This window comes from Solea solea, chromosome 4 (assembly GCF_958295425.1).
Source record: "Solea solea chromosome 4, fSolSol10.1, whole genome shotgun sequence".
In the NCBI taxonomy this organism is placed as follows: Eukaryota; Metazoa; Chordata; class Actinopteri; order Pleuronectiformes; family Soleidae; genus Solea; species Solea solea.
In genome coordinates, this window is record NC_081137.1 from 5,899,987 (window position 1) to 5,922,135 (window position 22,149).

Sequence of the window (22,149 nt, forward strand, 5' to 3'; positions counted from 1 at the left end):
CAGAGACACACAATTTAAGCTCAATTCTCTTTGTCCATTGTGTAGGCAGCAGCCAAAGAGTTTCAGTGGATCCTGTGAAAGGAAAATCGGCCTTTCTCAAGTGCATCACCATCGATCAACAAAACACACACACACACACACACACACACACACAGGAGGCAGGGCATGAGCCGTGTGGAGGTGGTTTGTCTGGTATAAGGTCAGAGGATGTGAGGATGTGAGTCTTCCTCTCTCCCACACACACACACACACACGAACAAAGAGGAAGACTATTCTAATATAGTGTCGCTTCAAAGATGCTAATGTCAGTTCTTCAGTGGACTCCAAAGACACTCACTGTCACTGGACAGGGTTTATGATCCTGCAACTCTTCCTCCGCCGAGAGAAGAAGAGAAAGTGGAAGTGGGAGCTCTTCTTTTCTCTCCTCTCATGTGCAATAACTCATATAAGAAGTGGAACACAAATCACCAGTCACAGGAAGAGACGGAGAGAACAGTGCATAAAAACATAAGCAGCTGTTACGCAGCGCCGCAGGTCCAACAGTTGGAGTGGACGGAGGAGAGACAGAGAGAGGGAGGAAGAAAGAAGGTGTCAGGAGAAGGAGGAGAGGGAAAACAAGAGCACGAAGGAAGAGGAAATGAATGAAGGCTATTACAGTAGATCAAATTCATATCAATAAAGCACTAATGTCAGGATGTTATATGGATCTGATAGTGATAATGAGACTCTCTGTCACACACACACATGCTCAGGCCTCACACACAGGTTCACACAGCTATCCTTCTGAGGACACGTATTGACTTCCATTCATTTGGACCAACCTAAACAATGTCTTAACCAGTTAATAAAACCCTCACCTTAACCTAAGTGCATTTTAAATCTTAGCTCTAAACTTAACCAGCTCCACAGAGATTAGGTTCTGTCTCTCATTAGGACCAGGTTCTGGTCTCCTTGAGGACTACCGGTCCTGACAAAGTCAGTGTTACTGCCAGAAAACGCCGTCAAGAGGCAACAGTGACAAATACAAGCACACGTACAAATATGTAAATACATTAACATATGAGAACAGGTACACAGAGGTAAAAGGCAGCATGACACACACACATACACACACACACACACACAAACCCACACCACTCACTAAATCAATACTGGAGACAGAAACCATGTGTGGTGATTCAGTGCAGCCCAGTCCCACCCACGCTGTCCAACCCTGCTGCCCAGGAGACGTATGGCCTTGGACTTGGGATCTGTTTTTTTTTTTGTTTTTTGTTTTTTTCTTGGATGAGGAGAATCTAAAACATACAAAGGGATTCAGACTTTTATTAACTATTTATTAACTCGGTTTTACTGAAACAAAAATAGTCCTTCAAAGGCGTACACTTTGAAGGAGGAAAAACAAATGTGTCACTGGGGTTATGCAAACTGAGGTTAATAAACTGACCAGTGATATTCAAAAGAACAGGTGAAGGCAGCCACTGTAAATCTTGGTTTCTGTACATTTTTTTTAAATGAACATAAATATGTTAATATTGTAAACAATGTATCGTTCCATATCAAAACAAACACTTTTATTTTGAAATGATCTGAAATATCATCATAAATATGACTATTTCTATGATATTTTTTCCACTTGACCGGCCTCCTACTGACCAAACTAGACACTCATTGGCCCCCATTGAGTGTTTATGAAAGAAAATAAAGGCTAAATATTAAAAATAAAAGACAGCTGACAATACTAATCTAAATGAGTGTAACTACAGTATATTTGAATTTTTGTTCTGCTTAAACTGGATGATCCGTTTGCTTTTCATGTCCGGTGTCTTATATTAAAATAAAAGCACAGTAATATTTGGTTTTAGCAGCATTTCACATGACCTGCAGCCTGAATTATGACACAGATTATTGAGAGCTTTTCAAAATTTGAAAAGACGTTAATACAGTTCATACATTTGTTTTCCACTTCCAGCTCTTACACGCACACGCACACACACACACATGCCACTTCTTATTCTTGATATGTCTCATGAGATTGATTGTGTGTGTGTGTGTGTGTGTGTGTGTGTGCGTGCGTGCTTGAGTATATGCATGTGTGAGAGACGTAATTGAGTGTGTCTTACGAGCGAGATTGCTTAGCCCTCCTACATGTCTGAAGTCATCAAAGGGAGTGAATGTAACCTTGAGGCAACTCACTGGAGCTCAGCGCGCACACACACACACACACACACACACACACACATGTCTGCACAGCTATCCTCTTACAGACTCTGCATTGACGTCCATTAATTTGGACAGCTTTAACAAAGTGTTATCCCTAATCTTAACAAAGAAATGAGGTTCTACCTCTTTAGGACCAGGTTTTGGTCTCCATGTGGTCCTAACACAGTCAGTGTTTAAGTCAGCAAAGGTCCTAAGGAAGTAGAACACACACCTGTGTTCTTGTATTTAAGAAAACGTGCATCCACACAAATACAGAATGACACAGACTATATTTACAGGCGTGGATTAAACACACACACACACACACACGGGAACTTAAAGTGCAATATGCAAATGCTGTGTTTTACTGGTGGCCATGAGCACGGCAGCAGAATGTCAATGAAGTGAAACAGGAGGTGTCGACCTGTGCGGCGACTGCGGGACACACTGAGTCAGAAGCATATGTTGGTACATTAGCTTCACATTGAATCTGGATCCTGCTCAGTCAGGCTGAGCCGTTTGTGGTTTTACACCTAAAAGTTCACCGCACTGTGGTTTATTTAGTGGTAGGTGATTGTCTTTTGTGTACAGTTAATAAAATATAATGACAATTACATCCAGGTGAGGCCTTTATGTACAAGAGTATGATATAGCACTTTCCAACATGGTGAAGTCAAGGTTTATTCTTCCATATCAGCTGTGTTTATTTGGCTAATTACTGGTTACCAGAAATTAACAGTAATTAATTGACATATTTTATGACATATGTTGCAATTTCATCTGCGATATAACTTACATACTATATTTATGTACTGATTTTTTATTTTTTATTTAAAACATTTCAATTGCAGACTTAGCAATCTGCTAATTGCACTTTTTAAAACTGAGAATTGAATTTGAACTTTGAATTGTTGTCTGTGGTTTCCATCTGTTCATTATTTTCTTATTATTTTTTCGAAAAAGGTAAGAAAATAAAAAAAATACATCACTTTTTTCCCAAACTCGAAATGGCGACATCACTCAAATACATGTTTTGGGCACAAATATAATCAATTTACAGCCACAAAGGAGCTAAGAAAGCAACATGAGAAGCTGAAATCACACAAAAACACACAAAGATAATTAATCAACTATCAAAATAGTTGGTAATAAACCATTTTAGTGAATTTTTAATCGATTAAATGCTGCAGCCCTGGTCAAGAGGAATGACAAATGGAGATAATTAGTTAACTGATCATTTCAGAGCTTATTAACATTGGCCTGAGTGAAAATGAAAGGGTAAGGCAGCTTAACTCAGGTTTGCACAACATAACGCCATTTCAGCATCTCCCTTTGCATATTACGAGCAGTGTAATATAAACATTAGTCTGATAACGCAGCACATTTCCGCCTTGACGCGATTGCAAACACACGATAATGAACCAAATGTGCGCGTCATTCGGTTGAATAATTCAAAGAGCGTCGAGCAGAATGCACAAAGAAAACGGCACTTTGTGAAGCAGGTTCACCGACAGTGCGCTCACACCAGCCTGTGCGTGAACCAGCAATTGAGCTTATTTACATTAATTACCACAATCGCACTTGTAACACAGAAAACAATTGAAACCTCTGGCGCTCGGCCAGGTTCATTCAGATTAATTCTGCCAGTGACAGCACAGAGTAATGGACGTGGCGGCGGCAGAGACAGGGCTACAGAGGTAATGGACTCCAATCTTTGCGTGGAGCGAGGGCGGAGGCCACTGAGTGTGTGTGTGTGTGTGTCTTTGTCACCAAATGTAGTAACGAGTGTTATATGTGAGATCGATAACCTACATAATGGTACTTTGTTAAAAAGAGGCCATTTATCAGGTGGCTGTATCCTACTTCTCTCTCTCACACACACACGCTGGTTTTTCATTCTTTGTGTGGACACTCATAGACATAATGCATTCCCTAGCCCCTTACCCTAACCTTAACTAAAACCTGATTCTAACCGTAACCCTAAAACCAAGTCTTAATCCTCAAAAGGCCCTTTAAAGATGTGTGGACCAGCCATATCTTCCATATCTTAGTCAGTACACTGATCAAATCTCAGCCCTAAACCAGTTCCTGAGAAATAAGGTTCTGCCTCATTCGGACCAGGTTTTAAATCTCTACGAGGACTACTGTTCCTGCAAGCTTGGTGTTTCTAGGTCCCAAAGACGTAAGAAATACAAGTATAAACACACACACACACACACAAGATGGGCCATCTGGATATGTGCGGGGAACAGCTGATTCAATAGATGCTACAGATCTATTTTTATGCCTGATGGCTGCAAGAATACAGACGCACCTTTGTATACGGCGGTAAATATCTATCACTATCTATATATAAATATCTATATATGCATTTATAGTGTCTGGTGCCACTCTCCACCCTCACCTGTGAGGTACATTTCCTCTCCTTCCAGGAACATCATGTGACAGCGGGCACACCTGGCACATTTGGGGTGGTAGCGCTTCCCGCCGGCCTACAGCAGAGATAGAAGAGAGGAGAGGAGAGGAGAGGAGAGGAGAGGAGAGGAGAGGAGAGGAGAGGAGAGGAGAGGAAAATAAATGACCGATAGAGAAGCAAAAGCAGGTGACAGAAATGAGGGAACCAGGACACAGTGGCGATAAAGGAACAATGAGGATTGAAGAATGAGGAGGCACAGTAAGAATAGGCCATGGAGGAGATGGAAGTGTTGCTTTGTTGGTTCTTTCCAAAGATGTGGCAAACACTTGAGTCTCTTAAAGAGGGGCAGCTGCGGCTTTTTATAGACACACGTACAAACCCACACATTATTCACACGGAGAAAAAAAAGAAATTCACAAACATGTTCCCATTTTGCCTTCAACACACACACACACACACACACACACACACAAAATTGAACGCAACTGTCACATACACACATTTTGGAATAAAGTAATTGGACAGGCGCGCTCACCTCCAGCACTCGGCCGCTGATGTACCTGCTGCAGCCCTCACACCTGATCCCGAACTGAGTGTGGTAGTCGGCCTCACAGTACGGGATTCCATCCCTGCAGGAAATGAGAGAGAAAACAGCACTTTTCATACAAAACATTGTCACGTATGTCAATTAAAGCAGAAGACTGACTTATAACTTAGCCTCAAATAGCATTTATTTAAAAAACAAATATATAGTTTATCGTCTGTCTTATGTTGCATTCTGAGAGGAGCCGGTAAAATAATAAGCTTTTTAAGTGGACAAAGTGGAAATGTTCAGGATGTCCAGATGGGGGGGATGGAGCCACCTACTTGCTGATGTATTCTCCAGTGAGCGCACGGCCACAAGTTCGGCATTTAAAGCAACTGACGTGCCACTGTCTCTCCAGAGCCAGCAGAGACTGACCCTGTTTGATCTCCTCACCGCAGCCTGCACAGTCTGGAGAAAAGAGGAGGGGAGAGGAACACAAATACAGACATTTAAAAAAGCACACAAGAAACATGAGAGCAGCTTCAACAGAAATAGTTTTTCTTCATCGTCATACTGTCCATCCTTGTCCTATTCCTCTTATCATCTCTCTTCTCCTCCTCCTCACATCCTCATCCCCCTCTTCTGTCTTCATAGTTACGGTCCTAGACAGATGGAGCGACTAAAACCAGGCCACAGTACGACCTGGAGCAGCAGGCCACCCTCTGTGTGTGTGTTTGTGGGTTTGTGTGTTTGTGAGAGACCAAAACCTGGAGGAACTGGTGAAGTTCGGGGCGAAGATTTGAATTGTGGCTAAGTTAAGGTTGGGGATAATGCTTTGTTTAGGTTGAACAAATGAATGGATGTCAATTCATTGTCCTAAGAAGAAGAGCTACGAGGGTTATATAGGGTTAGTATTATAGTTAGGTCAAGGTAAGCTGTTTAAAAAATGCATTAAGTCAATGATGTGTCGTCACTAAGATATAAAAAAGCATTTTTCTCAACAGGTAGATGTTAACTCATCTTTTGTCTTTCATTTTCATTTCTTTTTTTCATTTCATTTTGAAGAAATCCACCTAAAAATCTCATGTACTGTATTTTAGGCATCATTTATTCAGTTTTATATCAGAGAGTCAGTGTTGGGTGACAAGTTCCTTCATTGTTTATTCAAACACTTTCCTACTACAGTAAATACTTACTACTGCAGTCAGTTTCACCTTGGAGTGCATGAATATAGTCCTCGTAAAATGTAAAAAATGATAAAACCACAGTATGTACCATTAACTGTTGTAATATTGACTTTATTCTCCAAATGGAAGATTTAAAAATGGATTTAGTTTGACTTTTTTATTCTCTCTTATCTTACATGAGATCATTTTCAAGTCACAGCGACAGAAAAATAAATACTCGATGCACAACAACGACAAAAACACCCACGGAAACGAGCTCATGGGATGATCTAAGGTGTTAAAATGAAAATGTCACACATAGCACGTGCCATTATGTTAGGAGATGGAGATTTATTGGCTAAGTAATTGCACCATGTTCTCCGGCATTCCTCTCCAAGTTGTTCCTGGAGGTAAAAAAAAAAAAACGAGTGGGCCGTCTGCTCAGAAGAATGTAGATAATTAACAATATCGTTAAAAACATGGCAGCAGTGCGGCCGTTTCTCTGGAAACAAGTGTCGAGTTTTGCCTTTTTGTGCTCGTTGCCAGAATAATCTTCAGAAGGTAGGTGTCATTTTTTGGATGGGCCCTTAGGGATAATGTCCAACGTTATTCTCTTGATATTTAATATGTTAGCGAAAAAAAAAAAAGAATTCTTCCTATTTTAATATAGTGTTGTCTTGCACTCATTATCTGCTCTACATCATAATAGCAATATGTATGATACGATGTAGTTTGCTTTTAATAAGCGCCCTCGAAATTTGAAGCGCAAATAATCTACTGCGTTGTTTTATGAAGTGAGTGAGTGAGTGCAGTTTAAATGTGTGCATATGTATGTGTGTGTGTGTGTGTGTGTTTCCTTACAGCTTGGTCCATGGACCTTGACGGGCTTGTCGCTGCTCAGAGAGTGTGAGCACTGCTGACACACACACTTCTTCCCACAGAAGGTCACCCTGTCACCAATTGGGAAAGGACTCCTGTGAACACACACACACACACACACACATACAGAACATTTCTCTGATCTTGTGTATGTAGATACAACAGCCCAGAAATTCAAAGTCTTCTCCTCATGCTGCTTAAAGGGCAAGTTCACATAAGTTCACACCTCTCCTGGTGCAGGTATCTCTGCTGTGTCTTTATTATTTGTCTGTATTTATATAGTGATGGTCGATGGTTGACAATGGGGCTGATATTTGTTTCTAGAAAACCTGCATAGTTCTACAACCCTATAAATGAAAAGAATTGGTTCCACCCTTCAGACAGTTCCTCCAATCATCATGCATCAGCCTAGGGTCTGTGCCCACCCACTGCTCCATCGACTCCCAGGGACGCCGAGCTTCCCTGGAAGGGACTCATTTGTCGCATTTATCCAATCGCGTCTCACTCCCCGCAGAGTGGAAAAAAAACTCTATTCTGTGCTGTCTCATAGAGATCAAGTGAAGCTTGTGAATATAAAAGTAGAGCAATCACATCACATAATATACCTGGGCTCTGTTTGGGTTCAGGCTTCTTTGCACTACAATTTTGCCATTCACCCATTCACACCCTTTCACTCACACATGTATGGGGACCATCTGTGTGCTTCCTTTTCAGTTTCTTGCTCAGGAATCAGCCAGTCAGTCACGTTTGTAGTGCTTGTCTTGTCCTCTTGTTGTTGTGTTCCAGCCAAAAACTCATTTCTTTTTTTTTTTTTGACTCAGCCATTTTCAAGATGAATAAGCTTAATTTGCAATCCGAGCAGACCGTTTTCTTATTAGCAGAGTGCGTCCTCACACGCACTCACGGGGGGAACTGGGTCCAAAAACTCCAAGCAAACTAAAAAACCTAATGATCCGTCTTTACAGTGAAAACACTGAGTGACCGTGAGCCCTTTTTATATATTGACTGTGCTGCCTCGCCAGTCACACTCAAAACGGCCGCTTTCATAACTTTAAGTGAACTGAACTAAAGCCAATAGGAGATTTATGTAATGCACTGAATATGATGATTAAAGAGAGAGCAGTCAAAAAGCATATCTTATATATATTATGTGATTCTTTTTTCTCCCGTTACCTGCAGATGCTGCAGACGAAGCAGTGAGGGTGGTACGTTCTCCCCAGGGCCGACACCACCTCTCCAGTGATGTACTGCTCACAGCTGTCACACTGGGTCCCGTAGAGCCGCTGGTAATCCTCGGTGCAGATGTACTCACCGGAGTGGTGGAAGAAACCCGAGTGCACCAAGTCACAGCCGCACACTGAACAGACGGAGAGGGAAAACATGGAGTTGGTTCACTTCCATCCATCTTCATCTTTATTGTTAAATTGCTGTGGGAATCATACACAACTCCACAACACACCTTGAGGCTTTACAAAATGTCTTCTTATGTGTTGCTGAGTCAAAGTTATGATTAATACTAGAGATGACAAAAAGCATCTTGGCTAATTCTGTGCACTGCCACTGTTAAATCTAATACGAATGAATATTAAGCTTAAGGGGAAACTTAAATACACCTACTCACTATGTGGCAGAAACAAGCACAAGCACAGATTACCGCAAATCCGGGCAGTTTAGGATTAAGATGTGTAAAATAAATTGCTATAACCATATATAAAAATACCACAGTAATGACTAATATGTATAATATCACACAGGTTGCTGCTATAACGATGAAAATCAAGTTATCAGCGTGCCATTTTGTTAAAAAAACCCATCATTAATCCACTAATCTAGAGGTTTCACCACATGTGGATTGAGACGAGGGGATGTTAAAGGGGACATATTATGCAAAATCAACATTTTAACCATTTTAATACTTATATTTGGGACTCTGGAGGCCCTACCAGTCACCAAAGTGTGGAAAAAGAATACTCATGTTTCGTGGTCCCCCTTAGTGTAAGTATAGGCGATAAAACAAGTAATGTTGAATTCCCTGCGCTTATGACGGCAGCATGCGCATTTCACCACGAATGTTACCGCCCACCAGTAAGTTTACTTCGAGAGCTCCACCTTAGCTCCACCTTGTCCCTATAAAATGCGAGAGTGCAGGCGAGGGAGGAAGAGCGGTATTATGTCAACGCGGAGGGACAAGTGTGCTTTTTGGTGGCTGCACAGTGGAGCACAGTGTTTTACACAAACTTCCAGCCTCAGAGGATTTTATATATGAAGCTAATGTGCCGGATAAAGTCAGCAAACGTGTGTTTGCACCACTTCGCATCAGACAGCGATGTACCAACACACACATTGTTAAGAAAAGGTCAAATAGAGCTCATAACTGACCATTCTGACACGTCCTAATTAAAAATATTTGTTCCGTACGTCCTCCATGACCGAAGCACAGACTCAGTCTGATACCGTCACATACAGCGGCAGTTGTATGTGGCGATCAGGGTTATTGAACTGCTATGGTGCTTCATCCTTATGGTATTTTGACCAAAGCATGTCAGTGACATGTTCATTAGAACAACAGGGAACTATTTTAACTTGGGGAAATAGGGTATAATATGTCTCCTTTCAACATGCTTTGTGTGTATGTGTGTGTGCAGTTACTGTTGGCGTGGGATTGTTGAGAGTGCAGCCTGTTGTCCTGTGCAACCTCTAAAGGGTTAATACTATAATCTGGTTTGGGGGGGATTAGAACAGTAACCTTCTAATCTGTTAGTTTGGCCATTATGTCATGGTTATTCTGCTCATATAAATATTTACCTACACAATATACACACTGACTTTGTAAATTGTTATCCACAGTGTGTGTATTTTTCTATGGAAACTCATAAATGCACACTGTGTTTACTCCACTGTTTACACACAGCGTGATGTACGGCTTGTGCTTAGTAAAATTCCCAGAGTCTTTCAGGCAAATGATTGCTCTGCCCCGGCTGTGCCGTGGGTGAGGAAGCCTCTGCTGAGCTGTTTGCTCAGGCACATTAAAATGGCCTGTGCGGTGATTTGCGTCAGTGAACAGGGACTCGGGAGCTTCCTCCTCCCTCCCATCAGTTGTGTTTCATAAAATCGGTGAACACAAATGGAAATCCTCTTAATATATAATACCATCACTTTATGCCTTTAACACTGAACGTATCGCAGACGACACATTCGCGCAAGCACACTTTGCGTTACCGTAATTACGCGACGGTTTGTGCTATCGGAAAAATTCTAATTGTTTCTGAAGGATGAGAAGTTGCACGTCAAAGCTAAGCTGTGGTTATTACGGTAATTTCACTCGCACTTTTGTAGGAACAGGCGAATCAGCGTCTTAGTCGCCAAGGGAAAAAAGTAGTTTCCATTTTTTGGCCTATTTTTGGACATTGAGACAAAAACTACCATTTTTTTGTTTTATACTGTTCAAATTTCCAATTTAACACACACAATCTGGTGTTCATGTTCAACTACAGTGTTTTTTTTTCTTCATTTCGAATTGTAAATACACTATTTTAACATCCAGTAAATTGTAAATACAGTAGCTGCCAGAAGTTATTTTATAGGCAAAAGCACTTTCTCACAGGACATTTTCTGGCCCTTTAAGGTTAAAATAAGCAACAACAAAAAAAGTCCAGACAGACATTTTGACGCTTAAGTGTGAAAGGGTTAAGTCCCAAATATGAATCGAATCACTGATGCTGTCAGAGACGAGATTTACCCACTCGGCTCCACACTCTGGCTGATATGACTCGTCCAGACAGCGCAGGCACAGTATAATCTGCAGGATACAGAGAGACGCCGGGATACAACCTGCTCTATATGTGCTATAAGTTAGACGTCTGAAAGTCAGCCAACGGATCAAGATATCTGACGATGAATGAACTGAACGTCTGGCCTCTAATTAAGCTAATGGCTCTAAACCCAGAGGAGTGAATGGATCTGATCTGATCCAAGCCTCTGTGTTAAATGGCTCACACACACACAGAGAACGAGAGCAAGCCAGACAGTGGAGCTGCCTAATTTAATCTACTGAAAGCCTAAAGACATTAAGGTAACATTGTAGTAAACTGAATTCCTTTACAAGCTTTTCTTCCTATGCACCAAACATGAAAACATTTTATTCTGTGTAGCATGTAGCTATTCATGTGTTATCACTGAATATTGTATGACTGGAAAGCTGTGGAATGTGCACTGTTTAACAGAAAGACAATTTAAAGTGCTTTACACAGAATACACACACGGCAGAGACACATGCACATTTCTTTTTCTTTCTTCTGCATGACACAAATGACACACTGCAGTACTGACAATTCGTCTGTGTCCCTCTCATCCTTTCACACCCTGCTGATAGAATTCACACATTCATCGCCGTCTGTTAATGGTGATAAACTATTAAGCTGTGGAGGAAATCAGGAAAGAGCAGGAGCTGTTCAGACCTGGCGTCTCCCGATATTTGGATTTCAGATCAAAGGCCAAATTTAAAATAACTGTGCTTTGCAATGAGGCAAATTTAATCCTATGTTAATAATAATATAGACCATTAGTTGTATTTTTCTCCGTCCTGGTGAGTTTACCAGTGCTTTCATTGGTCTAGTTCTAGAAGAAATGACCTGCTTAGCTTCTTTTGGACAGGTAAGTAAATGAGTGCCTAAATGTCACGGGTTATTAACACATGTACGACCATAAAAAGGCTGTATGAACATGATACGACCTCTCGAACAGTTTAACCTGTCAAGAATTACACAGAGCGCACAAGAGCATACAAGATCGCCTCTGGTCCTACATGATTCCATTAAACTGAAGACTTCATGTCACAGATTTACAGTGTAATTACGTTAGAAGCAGCAGAAAATGTCACTGCGGAGAATTTCAGAATATAAATGAGGGTGTGTCCGTTCAGATGCCATCATCACTCTGTGCCTCTTTGTCACATGACATTTCAGTCTTCACCTAAGAGTTGGGAAAGAATTGTCTGTCACTCTGTGACCTCGTGACCTCACCCTGACCTTCCCTGGTCCCATCTGTCTTCCGAAACCCTGAAGGTTTCCTACATTTCGTCTCTGCTCTGTGCGCTGAGTCAGCAGAACGTGGACAGTTGCAGAGACGCAGGAGTTAAGGCAGAGCTTCACAGTGATTTAGCCGTACTGCATTAATTGACTAAATCTGGAGTCCGAACGATTGCTTTTGCTGCTCTGAAAACATTTATATTACAAGCTTGGGCTAACCTTCCCTGCCCTGTAGTACTGCCAAAATGAGGGACTCAATGTTTGATTGGAGTTTGTTGTAAAAATGTTTGTCTTTTTTGCATTTTGGATTCTTCTTTGTGAATATTTCTCTTCACCAGCCTCCTACTTCTCCCCTCTCGTGCACATCAGAGGGCAAGTTCAGCTGCAGTTCGTCTAAGGGATGTGAAGTCTTTAAATGCCTTTCCTCTGTTAACATTGATTTGTAGCCTATTAGACAGAAGTGCTTCAGTTCTGCACACACACACGCATAAACACACACATTTGGCAGCGACGCGGCAGATAATGATTCTTTTGTTCACTGCCAGCGGCTGAAGCAGAGGAAAGAAACTGTGACTTCAATGGAAAAAAACAAAAAAATATGCACAAAAAACACAACACTCCTGGAGGCCTGATGCACAGAGGATACACAGAAACAGCAGCAGCAGCATAAGCAGCAGCAGCAGCATACTGACCCACTGTGCAAATTGCTCAAGCAAAGGCGGCGTACGCACAAAAGAAAAGTCAGCTGATACGGCGCTTAGTGCCGCACAGTTTGTCCTTGAAGTCTCTTCAGAAGCAAATGCCAGACCGTCCATGACTGCTGTGTGACTGGACGTGAGCTAATACCGATAAAAGAGCACAAACTCCACCCGCAGTTTTGCTCAGATTCTCTCCTGACATTTTCAGATGCTGTCGGGGGTTTACTATCCAAGTTGACAGGTATCAATATCCATCATTGGAAACACATATTACCAAAGTGAATATGGTGTGCATTCATTCAAGGTATTTATCACTATATTTTTAGCCTATGCAGTTTTTATTATCCGTATTTTTATTCATTTATTTCGTTTTTAGCCCAGTTTGGCTCAACACTGTCACACTTTTAATACAGTTCTTAGTACGTTCTCTCCCAAATGCCGTGTGGAGTGGGTAAATAAAGTGATCTGTATCTGTATCTTGTTGTGAATCACCTTCAAAGAGATGAAGATCCAAAAAAAAGTCCCAAAGAATTGAGTTTGAATGCTGTGACGGACTCGCGGCCTTGTCTTGTAAAATATCTCACTTCACACTGTGGATCAGACTATTTGTTTGTTCTCGTCATCCGTGAAGTGCTTCTTAATAAAAAAAAAGACACTCTAAGGTCATAGATGATGTACGCGACTCAATTTAAAAAAGAGGGGGGGAGAGGAGAGAAGAGGGAAGGATTATGTTAGACATGAGGCAGAGAGGAGACACAGAGAGAAGAGACCAAAGGCAACATGGGCGTCTGGGGACAGATTAGAGGAAGCTGAATACAGAGAAAGCATCATGTGTGAGGAGAAAGGGAAGCAGACAGCAAAGTGAAGGGTTGAGGATGAGGAGGGAGAGAAGGAGAGACAGGAGGACCCAGGGGAGGTATCAATGAGGCTATCGATCTGTCTGTCCAGCACACGTCTGCCGTCCTGTCACTGTCTTCCCTCATTTATACGCATCATCAAAGGGGGATGGATTTCCACGCTGGAGCTTCTTTGCATTAGCATGAGTGTGATCGGGATTGACGGATGGATCAAACATGGAGGAGTAACCAGTCTATATTCTAACTGAGGGATTACACTGTTACAATTCTGTGACGTTTACTGGATTTGGGGCTACAATATTAACACCGATTGAACGCCGGGTTTTTAATAGTCAAGCTTTTGATTTTGTCCGTCGGACTTATGAGCTGTGACTACACAGTTGCATACCCAGCAGGATGTGAAGATAATAATCCAAAAACTGGCATCATTCAGCGCAGAATGAGGCCAAATTTATGGGCATGTTTCATAATTCATTAGAGATTTTATGAGAGCAAAAAGATACTATTTACAGAGCCGCATTTTTCTGTTGTCTTCTGTTGGTAGGCATCCTCTACTCTTATTGCTTTGCTATGACGGGAAACAAGTTTGTGAAGACAATTCCCCCAAAACCACAACTGCAAACTACTTTTGTTGTTTGTTACTTATTATGTCTCCTTGTTTGTACAAGGTTAATATTTTATTGCACATTATCCCTTGCGTTTTTAATTTTCGTGATTAAACACACTCATTAAACAATTAAAATGGTGGAAGAAAAGGTAAGTGAACCTCTAGACCTGAGATGTCAAATTATACATATATCTATCTATATATATGTATATATATACATATATCTATATATATATATATATATATATATATATATGTATACACACATATATGTATATATGTATATATACATATATGTATATATATATATACACATATATGTATATATATATATAAAAATATATATATACATATATATATACACATATATGTACTCTTTTTGTCAAAAGGAGTACAATTTCAGTCGCAGGAGATCTAATTGTTTATCACACAGACACACATGATATCTTTGTAGCTACAAACACACACAAAAAGGGAGAGAAGAGTGAGAAAGAAAGGGACCGAAAAAAGTAAAACACCAGGGGACGCTTGTGTACTAAAAGCTGACGATTTGAATCTGGTCCACTTCATCAGCTGATGTCGACTCAACCCCACGGTCCATTAGCAAAAAGTCATTAAGCTTACTCTGCAAGATCAATTTATCCATAATAGCAGATACTTTTATATTAGAGGTACAACACTGGTGTCAATAAATCTGACCGGTGTCCAAGTAAACCAACATTACATGTTGTTTTCTCCAGCTCGGGTTATTTTGAAGACCTGCAGATGAGCAATGTTGCATGAGATCAAACGCCTCAGTCTGTGCTGCTTTGTGGCTGAATTCAGGTGGTGTTACTGGCAGATCAAGCTGTGCTGGACTGTGAGGGTGTCCGTCTGTGTCAGGAGGTTCACTGGTTGGAGTTTGACGACAGGTTGAAAAACCTGCTGACTCGGATGCTAAGCTAGTTGCTGACTGGAGACCACTTGTGCTCCGTCTCACCTGCTCACAGGGGGACCCCGAACATGCAGAGACGCACCGCCACAGGAACTCATACTGTGTATGTATGTGTATGCAATTACATATTAGCACAAGGACACTCATGGGTAATAAAAATGATGTTTTTGAATACAGCTTGGTCGCTGGAACTGCCTCCGCTTTTACTTTTGGCCAGGTTAGAATTTCAGACACGAAATAAACTCAAGCACTCTTTCACACACATCTACAGTCAAATTTGAGTTTCTAATTCACCAAATCACAAGAAAAACCCAGCAGACATGAGGGGAGACATGCACAAGGACTGTCAAGTGGAATATCTGTTCAAACTTCATAAAGAAAGTTAAAATTCAAACCTCAAAAACCTGTTCAAATTAAAAATACAGCTTATAAGTGCACCGGACCATCTGAAGTAAATACCACATGATCCAGTAGCTTGACCTCAATCCAAAAAAACTTACATAACCAGTTTTTTATTGCAATATTATTTAGGTTTTGCAGATACCTGGCCATCTACCTGGCAGAAAAGCAGGCAAGCATTCCAAACATGTGGATTGTCCTGGGATATTTAGACAAATGTAGTCTTAAGGATTAGGGCTTCTTAGCACCTTCTGCTCACCCCAGAGATTCATGTCACCTCTTGTTCCTGGTGAAAGCTTTAGCTAATGGCCGAGGCTTTGGTGTCACGTTCACTTTAAGGTCGACTTTGATTCTGGTAAAGTCGTGGCTCAGTTTCCTTTCCAGACAAAATTGCATCAAGCTATGATTGATCCGGTTATGCTGGTTCCTCCTTGTCTCACAACTGGTAATTATTAAATATTTAATTATGCAAATGTGGGTGGGTGGAATCCACCCGCCAAACCCTGTGCATTAGTCCAAGACTGAAAAATAAATGAATATAAACCACTGAGTGTGATACTGGAATGATGTGTAGCATATTTGTGTGTAAGAGTGTGTTTTTTTTTACCTTGGCAGGTGAAACAGTGAACATGGAAGTGTGTGTTCTTGACACGCACAACCTCCCCACGACAGACCTCCCCACAGCGCTCGCACACGATGGGCGAATTTGCACGGCTGGAGAGAGGAGAGCTGCTGTTGTTGTTTCCTCCATAAAGACCAGACTGGTACTGAACTGTTGAGAGGGAAGATTATTTCATTATTGTCATTTTCAAGCCTTTTTCCTTCACGTATGATCAAAGTGTGATTTAAAAAAAAAAAAAAAGTCGAACCACAGCTTCAAAAAGACCAGACATCTGGTGTTTTCTGGTGTCTTGCTACATAAATGTGACAGGCTCTGATTTATGGTATAATAAAGAATGTGAAATATTAGCTCAGATTTGTCTAATATAAAGTAAAGTTGTATACACTAGGTAACTATGTATAATTTTTCACAAAGTATATGTTTTCTTATAAAAAAAACATTCAAGCAGACAAACACACACCAAATTAATCACATTCACACTCAGCGGAAATGAAGATGAGCAATTGACTTTCCTGGATAGTCTGTCACGCTGTCAACGAGTAGTACAACTATTAGATTAGAGAGAGGCTGACTGTGACTAATCAAGCTGCTTGTGCTTCATGTTTCAAGACAAATGCTGATGTCGTGTTTAACACATCTCAATTTTGTTCAAATTTGAATTTGCTTTTACACAATTATTACTTTTATTCCTTCACTTGACTTAATGCATGTTTCTTCTGTGTGTATGTCAATAAAGCTTTTGAATCCTAAAAGATAAACATGAAGCAGAATAATATGGATGATAGAAAGACAGACACTGACGGGACAGAGAAGGGCACAGTGAGGTCGTTTGGGGATTAAACCTCGTCCGTCCTCACTTGTGAAACTGGTCAAATCCCTCTTAGTGAAACAAGTGCTTCTTCACACACACATACAATTGTTTTCATGTCTTTTTGAGGACACATCATGGACAGAATGCATTCCCTTGCCCCTTACCTTGATCTTAACCATCACAACTACCCGAACCCTAATCTAATCCCAATCTTGACCCTGAATAAAACCCATACAGTTGTGGGGCCCAGGAAAAATGTCCCCACAAGGTCAAAATGTCCTTTTTGTCCATTTTCTGGACCTCAGGAAGATATAAATGCATGTACACACACAGTTTTGCACAGCTATTCTTCTGAGGACACTCAATTGAATACCATTAGTTTGTACAGCCTCAACATGATATCCCAAACACTAACCATAACCAGTTCATGCCTAACCCTCACCTTAACTTCAACTCTTAGCCTTAATCTTATCCCCTTGCTCAGTAATGAGGTTCTGCCCAATTAGAACCAGGATTTGGTCTCAATGACAACTACTGGTCCTGATAAGGTCAGTGATTATGCCAGAAAATGTCCTAAACAGGCAACCAAAAGCTTATCTCATAACCAGTTACAACCTAACTTACCTTCACCAATTACACTAATCTTGAACCTAAGTCAAAACCTTACCCTTAAACTAAGTAAACTTCACCCTTAAAGTCCTCACTTTCCAAACTGTCCTCACTGTGCAGGTGTAATCTCAGTTGTCCTCACAAAACTACATTTACAAGTACGTACACACACACACACACACACACACACACACACACACACATACAGAGCAGAACTGAGCAGTGACTGATTTGCTGCAACAGTTGGCTGTACTCTGCACACCGTACGAAACATTAAATAAAAATGACAAGAATTCTATTAATTCTATGCAGCCTTCCCATAATATTTGAACATGTTGGCAGGTTAAGCTGATGACAGCAGGGGAGAGACAGAGGGTTGTGGATCTCTAAATGTCAGGAGTTTAAAAAAAGAAAGAAGCTAAAACTAGGACAGAAATGTTTTCTAATAAATTATATTATCCCTCTCTCCCTCTCCCTTTGTGTGTGTGTATATATATATATATTGTGGTTAGGTTAAGATTATGATTAGACATTAACTGGTCATGGTTAAGGTTGGGGATAATGCTTTGGTTAGGCTGTCCAAACGAATGGGAGCAATACAGTGTCCTAAGAAGAATAGTTGCACAAACCTGTGTGTGTGTGTGTGTGTGTGTGTGTGTGTGCATGTGTGTGTGTGTGTGTGCCATGCCACAGAAGCTGGCATCGGTTCTGTAGCCAGATGGCAACACAAAGTCTGGAACCACACACAGAAAATTCCAAGCCACCTGTGTGTGTGTGTGTGTGTGTGTGTGTGTGTGTGTGTGAGAGAGAGAGAGAGAGATTGTGGTATTGTTGTGTCTCTGTTATTAATAGTCAGTTATTAATAGTTATCAGACATGTTCTTTGTATCATCAACATTCAAAATACTATAATTGGGGGCCACACGGTTGGTGTAGTGGTTAGCACCCTGCATTTGCAGCAAGAAGACCCAGTTGGAACAAGGGCCTTTTGCAAGGGCGCGTTTGCATGTTCTCCCCGTGTGTATGTGGGTTTTCTCCAGGTTCTCCGGCTTCCTCCCACAGTCCAAAAACATGCAATATGGGGATTAGGTCAATTGGACACTCTGAATTGACCATAGGTGTGATTGTGAGAGTGGATGGTTGTTTGTCTCTATGTGGCCCTGCGATGGACTGGCGAACTGTCCAGGGTGAGATTGGCACAGCACTCCCCGTGACCCTCGTGTGGAGGATAAAGAGATAGAAAATGGATGGATGGACAAAATAATGGTGAGTCAAACTATTCAAGCCACAATTTTTTGTTGTGCTATTATTTTGTGCTGCAGAGGGGTCATAATCAGAGAAACCTCTTCAGTTATTCAAATGAAAAACACAAACATTAGAACATATGTAACCCATGAGATTTACATTGTGACCCTTTAAAGGGTCCTGACCTCCAGGTTGGGAACCACTAATCTACGATATCAAAACACACAATATTAAAGAATCCTTTTGACTCCATGTCAGTTAACCTGCCTTGTATTTCTTGGGTCCTGTTGCTCTATTTTGACTTTTTATAATGTGCAATATTTTCCTCAATATGTGGCAATATGTGTATTGGCAATAATCAATGATATAAAGGGGTGATTATGTGATATTGCAATATATTGGGGTACTATAAGCTAAACAATATGTTCAAAACATTTCTTTAAAAAAGAGTACTTCAGAGAACGATACAGTATCACACCATGAAATATTATATCACATATCACAGCATCACATATTTATTCTGACTTTTGACCTCGTGGAAAACTGCCTGAATAGAAACCAATAAACTCTCCCTTGGTGTCAACCAATAATCCAGTCAGGCAAATGTTGATAATCCCGCTCTTTTTCTCAGAGAGATTTTTTTTGGGGTTACAGTCACTCAGCATGGGGGTTGACACTGACATCATTGAGATTATGTGGGGGTGAAACCAAGATACAAATATTATTAGGAAGTATAAAATTAAAGGTAAAGGTTTGTGGATTCTATTTTTAGATGTTTAGATATTTTAATAAATGCCCAGCACTGTGTCAAACCTAGGCTGCACTCCCTTCTGGCAAACAAAAAACAGAAGATTTCCTCTGTTTACTTCATAATATCTCAGCTATCACAACCTTTTCTGCAATAGGGGAATTCTAAAGACATTTTCTCAAATGTTTGATCAGTAACACAGAAGAAAAAATGAACTGAAGAATCCCTGTTTGCTACAAGTACCACGGAAATCTTTATCAGTCCATACACACCACTCTCTGTCATTAGAGCAACACAACCTGTCAATCATGATATGATATAAATAGTGATGGAAGCTGTCAGCGAGGTTAGAAACACAACACTGAGCTTTGTTTCTAACCTTCACTGACAGCGAGTCGACTAATGACATGAAGAAATACAGTGTCAATAAATGAGTAAGAGATCAATAACTTCTGTTTATGTCTGCTGCAGGTTAAACTCTCCCAGGACACTGCGTTATTGATTACACACATTCCCACACACACACACACACAGTTTGCACATGTACACCACAACAACACATATGAACATGTGAACATTTCCTGTCACAAACTGAAACAAAATAAAATGCTATAATTTGATTATATAGTTTTCTTAACATAAACTAGTAGGGCTGCGACAATTATCAATCAATTATTACATAAATCGTCAGCTATTGCGATAATCGATTTATTAGATTGAGTGTTTTTATTTTCCCCATAATTTAATAGGTTTTCTGATTTTTCAGCTTCTTAAATGTGAATATTTTGTGGTTTCTTTGCCTCATATAACAAAGAAATCATTCAAACTGAATCATTTTGGTTTGTGAACAAAGCAAAACATTTCAGATCATAAGTTCCGCGTTTGTTACATTTTCCGGTCCAGACAAGTACTCGATTAATTGAGGAAATAATCGACAGATTAATCAATCATGAAAGTAATCATTAGTTGCATTAGTTACATAATGTAATGCTACAAAAACATGTTACTAAGGATATTTTTAGTATACATTCCAGTCCAGTGTGAAACATTTAGGGGGGTTTATTATCAGAAATACAATATAATACAAAATTGTGTAAATGTGTCGCTTTAAAATAAATATGTTTTTGGTTTTTGTAGCCGTAGAATAGTTTTTTTTACAGTAGCTACTTTAGACAAGGACCTTGCTTTACAGAGACCGCCATCTTTAGCCAACATAATTTCTACAGCGAGAGTCAGCAGGAGCTACATTCGCAAATGAAGAACATCCCGTCTGGTCCCTGAGTAATCATGTAGTCTTACCATTAGATGTCATTATTTCAAACACACTGGACCTTTAAAAGGACAATTATAAATCATGAAGTATTGGAATGAGTGGAAATATGTAGGCTAAAATGAATCACTAGGACTGTATGCTGATGGTTATCACGCCATTCACGTGAAATATTAACGATTTGCAACCCATTCACAATTATCCCTCTGAGGAAAATGCACTATGATCAATTTACTTTGAGGACGTTTTGTTGTAAAATAATAATAATAATATGGTGCATTGTTCCATCCTTATGACCCACACACACACACTCTTGTACAGCCCCTTACCCTGACCCTGACCCTTAACCTAAGGTTATACCTAATAACACCAGGTTTTAACCTTAAAAAGGCCCATTAAAGTTGTGAGGAGCAGCCAAAATGTCCTCACAAAGACGCATAAACACACAGGGAGTTCACATGATACACTCACCATTTGTCTGTCCACTCATGATGTGAAGACCTGGGGCAGCTTCTTCCACACAGACTCTTGGTCACTTTCTTTCTGGTTCCAGTCTCTGGACTCAAACTCTCTCTCTGTCTCTGTCTCAGTCGGGTTTCCTCTCCTTGCTCCTGCCGACAAGCGGATTACACACTGCAGAACGGGGCGGCAGACTGCTGTACCTCTCTCCACCCTGCGTAAAAGCGGCCGCTTGAAGGGAATTTGAATCGAAACTGTCGCTACAGCATCCTCCTCATCCTCCTCTCCCACCACCACCAACCCTCCCCGATCCTCTGTGTCGGTGCAGAGGAGTCCATTCCTGCACGAACACTCAGTGCGCTCCTGTGGAAGCCCGCATGCCTGCGCGCTCCTGAGTGAGCACTGAAAGGCGGTGGACGGTGACTTTCGGAGTGGAAGCTGGAAGCTGTCAGGAGCGCGTTTCAGCGGCTGCAGGACGCGCATCGACCGCGGCACGAGAGCGCCGATTAGCGTCGGAACTCCAGAGTGCCTAAATCAGAGAGATAGAAGAAGAAGATGAAGAAGAAGAAGAACCATGTCCATGTTCTAAATATTCTATCATTCCTTATGAAAACAAGCACTTTTACTTTGAAAGTCTGTGAAATAATGAATATCTTAACTGCAATATCATAATGCAAT

The 22,149-nt window shown here is 40.8% G+C and overlaps 1 protein-coding gene across 7 annotated transcripts in view; it reads right to left on the bottom strand.

The window, feature by feature from the left end:
* LOC131458989 (actin-binding LIM protein 3-like) overlaps nt 1–21,904 on the bottom strand; it is a 38,985-nt gene extending 17,081 nt beyond the window's left edge. For all 7 annotated transcript variants that reach the window (XM_058628397.1, XM_058628393.1, XM_058628392.1 and 4 more), the window contains exons 1-7: nt 21,484–21,904; nt 16,316–16,480; nt 8,360–8,543; nt 7,169–7,281; nt 5,483–5,609; nt 5,151–5,244; nt 4,604–4,691 (exon numbers count right to left, since the gene is read on the bottom strand). In XM_058628397.1, coding sequence (XP_058484380.1) covers nt 4,604–4,691; nt 5,151–5,244; nt 5,483–5,609; nt 7,169–7,281; nt 8,360–8,543; nt 16,316–16,480; nt 21,484–21,502 — 790 coding nt within the window. In that variant the 5' untranslated portion in view covers nt 21,503–21,904. The remainder of the gene's footprint in view (nt 1–4,603; nt 4,692–5,150; nt 5,245–5,482; nt 5,610–7,168; nt 7,282–8,359; nt 8,544–16,315; nt 16,481–21,483) is intronic.
* Nucleotides 21,905–22,149: the final 245 nt, after the last annotated feature.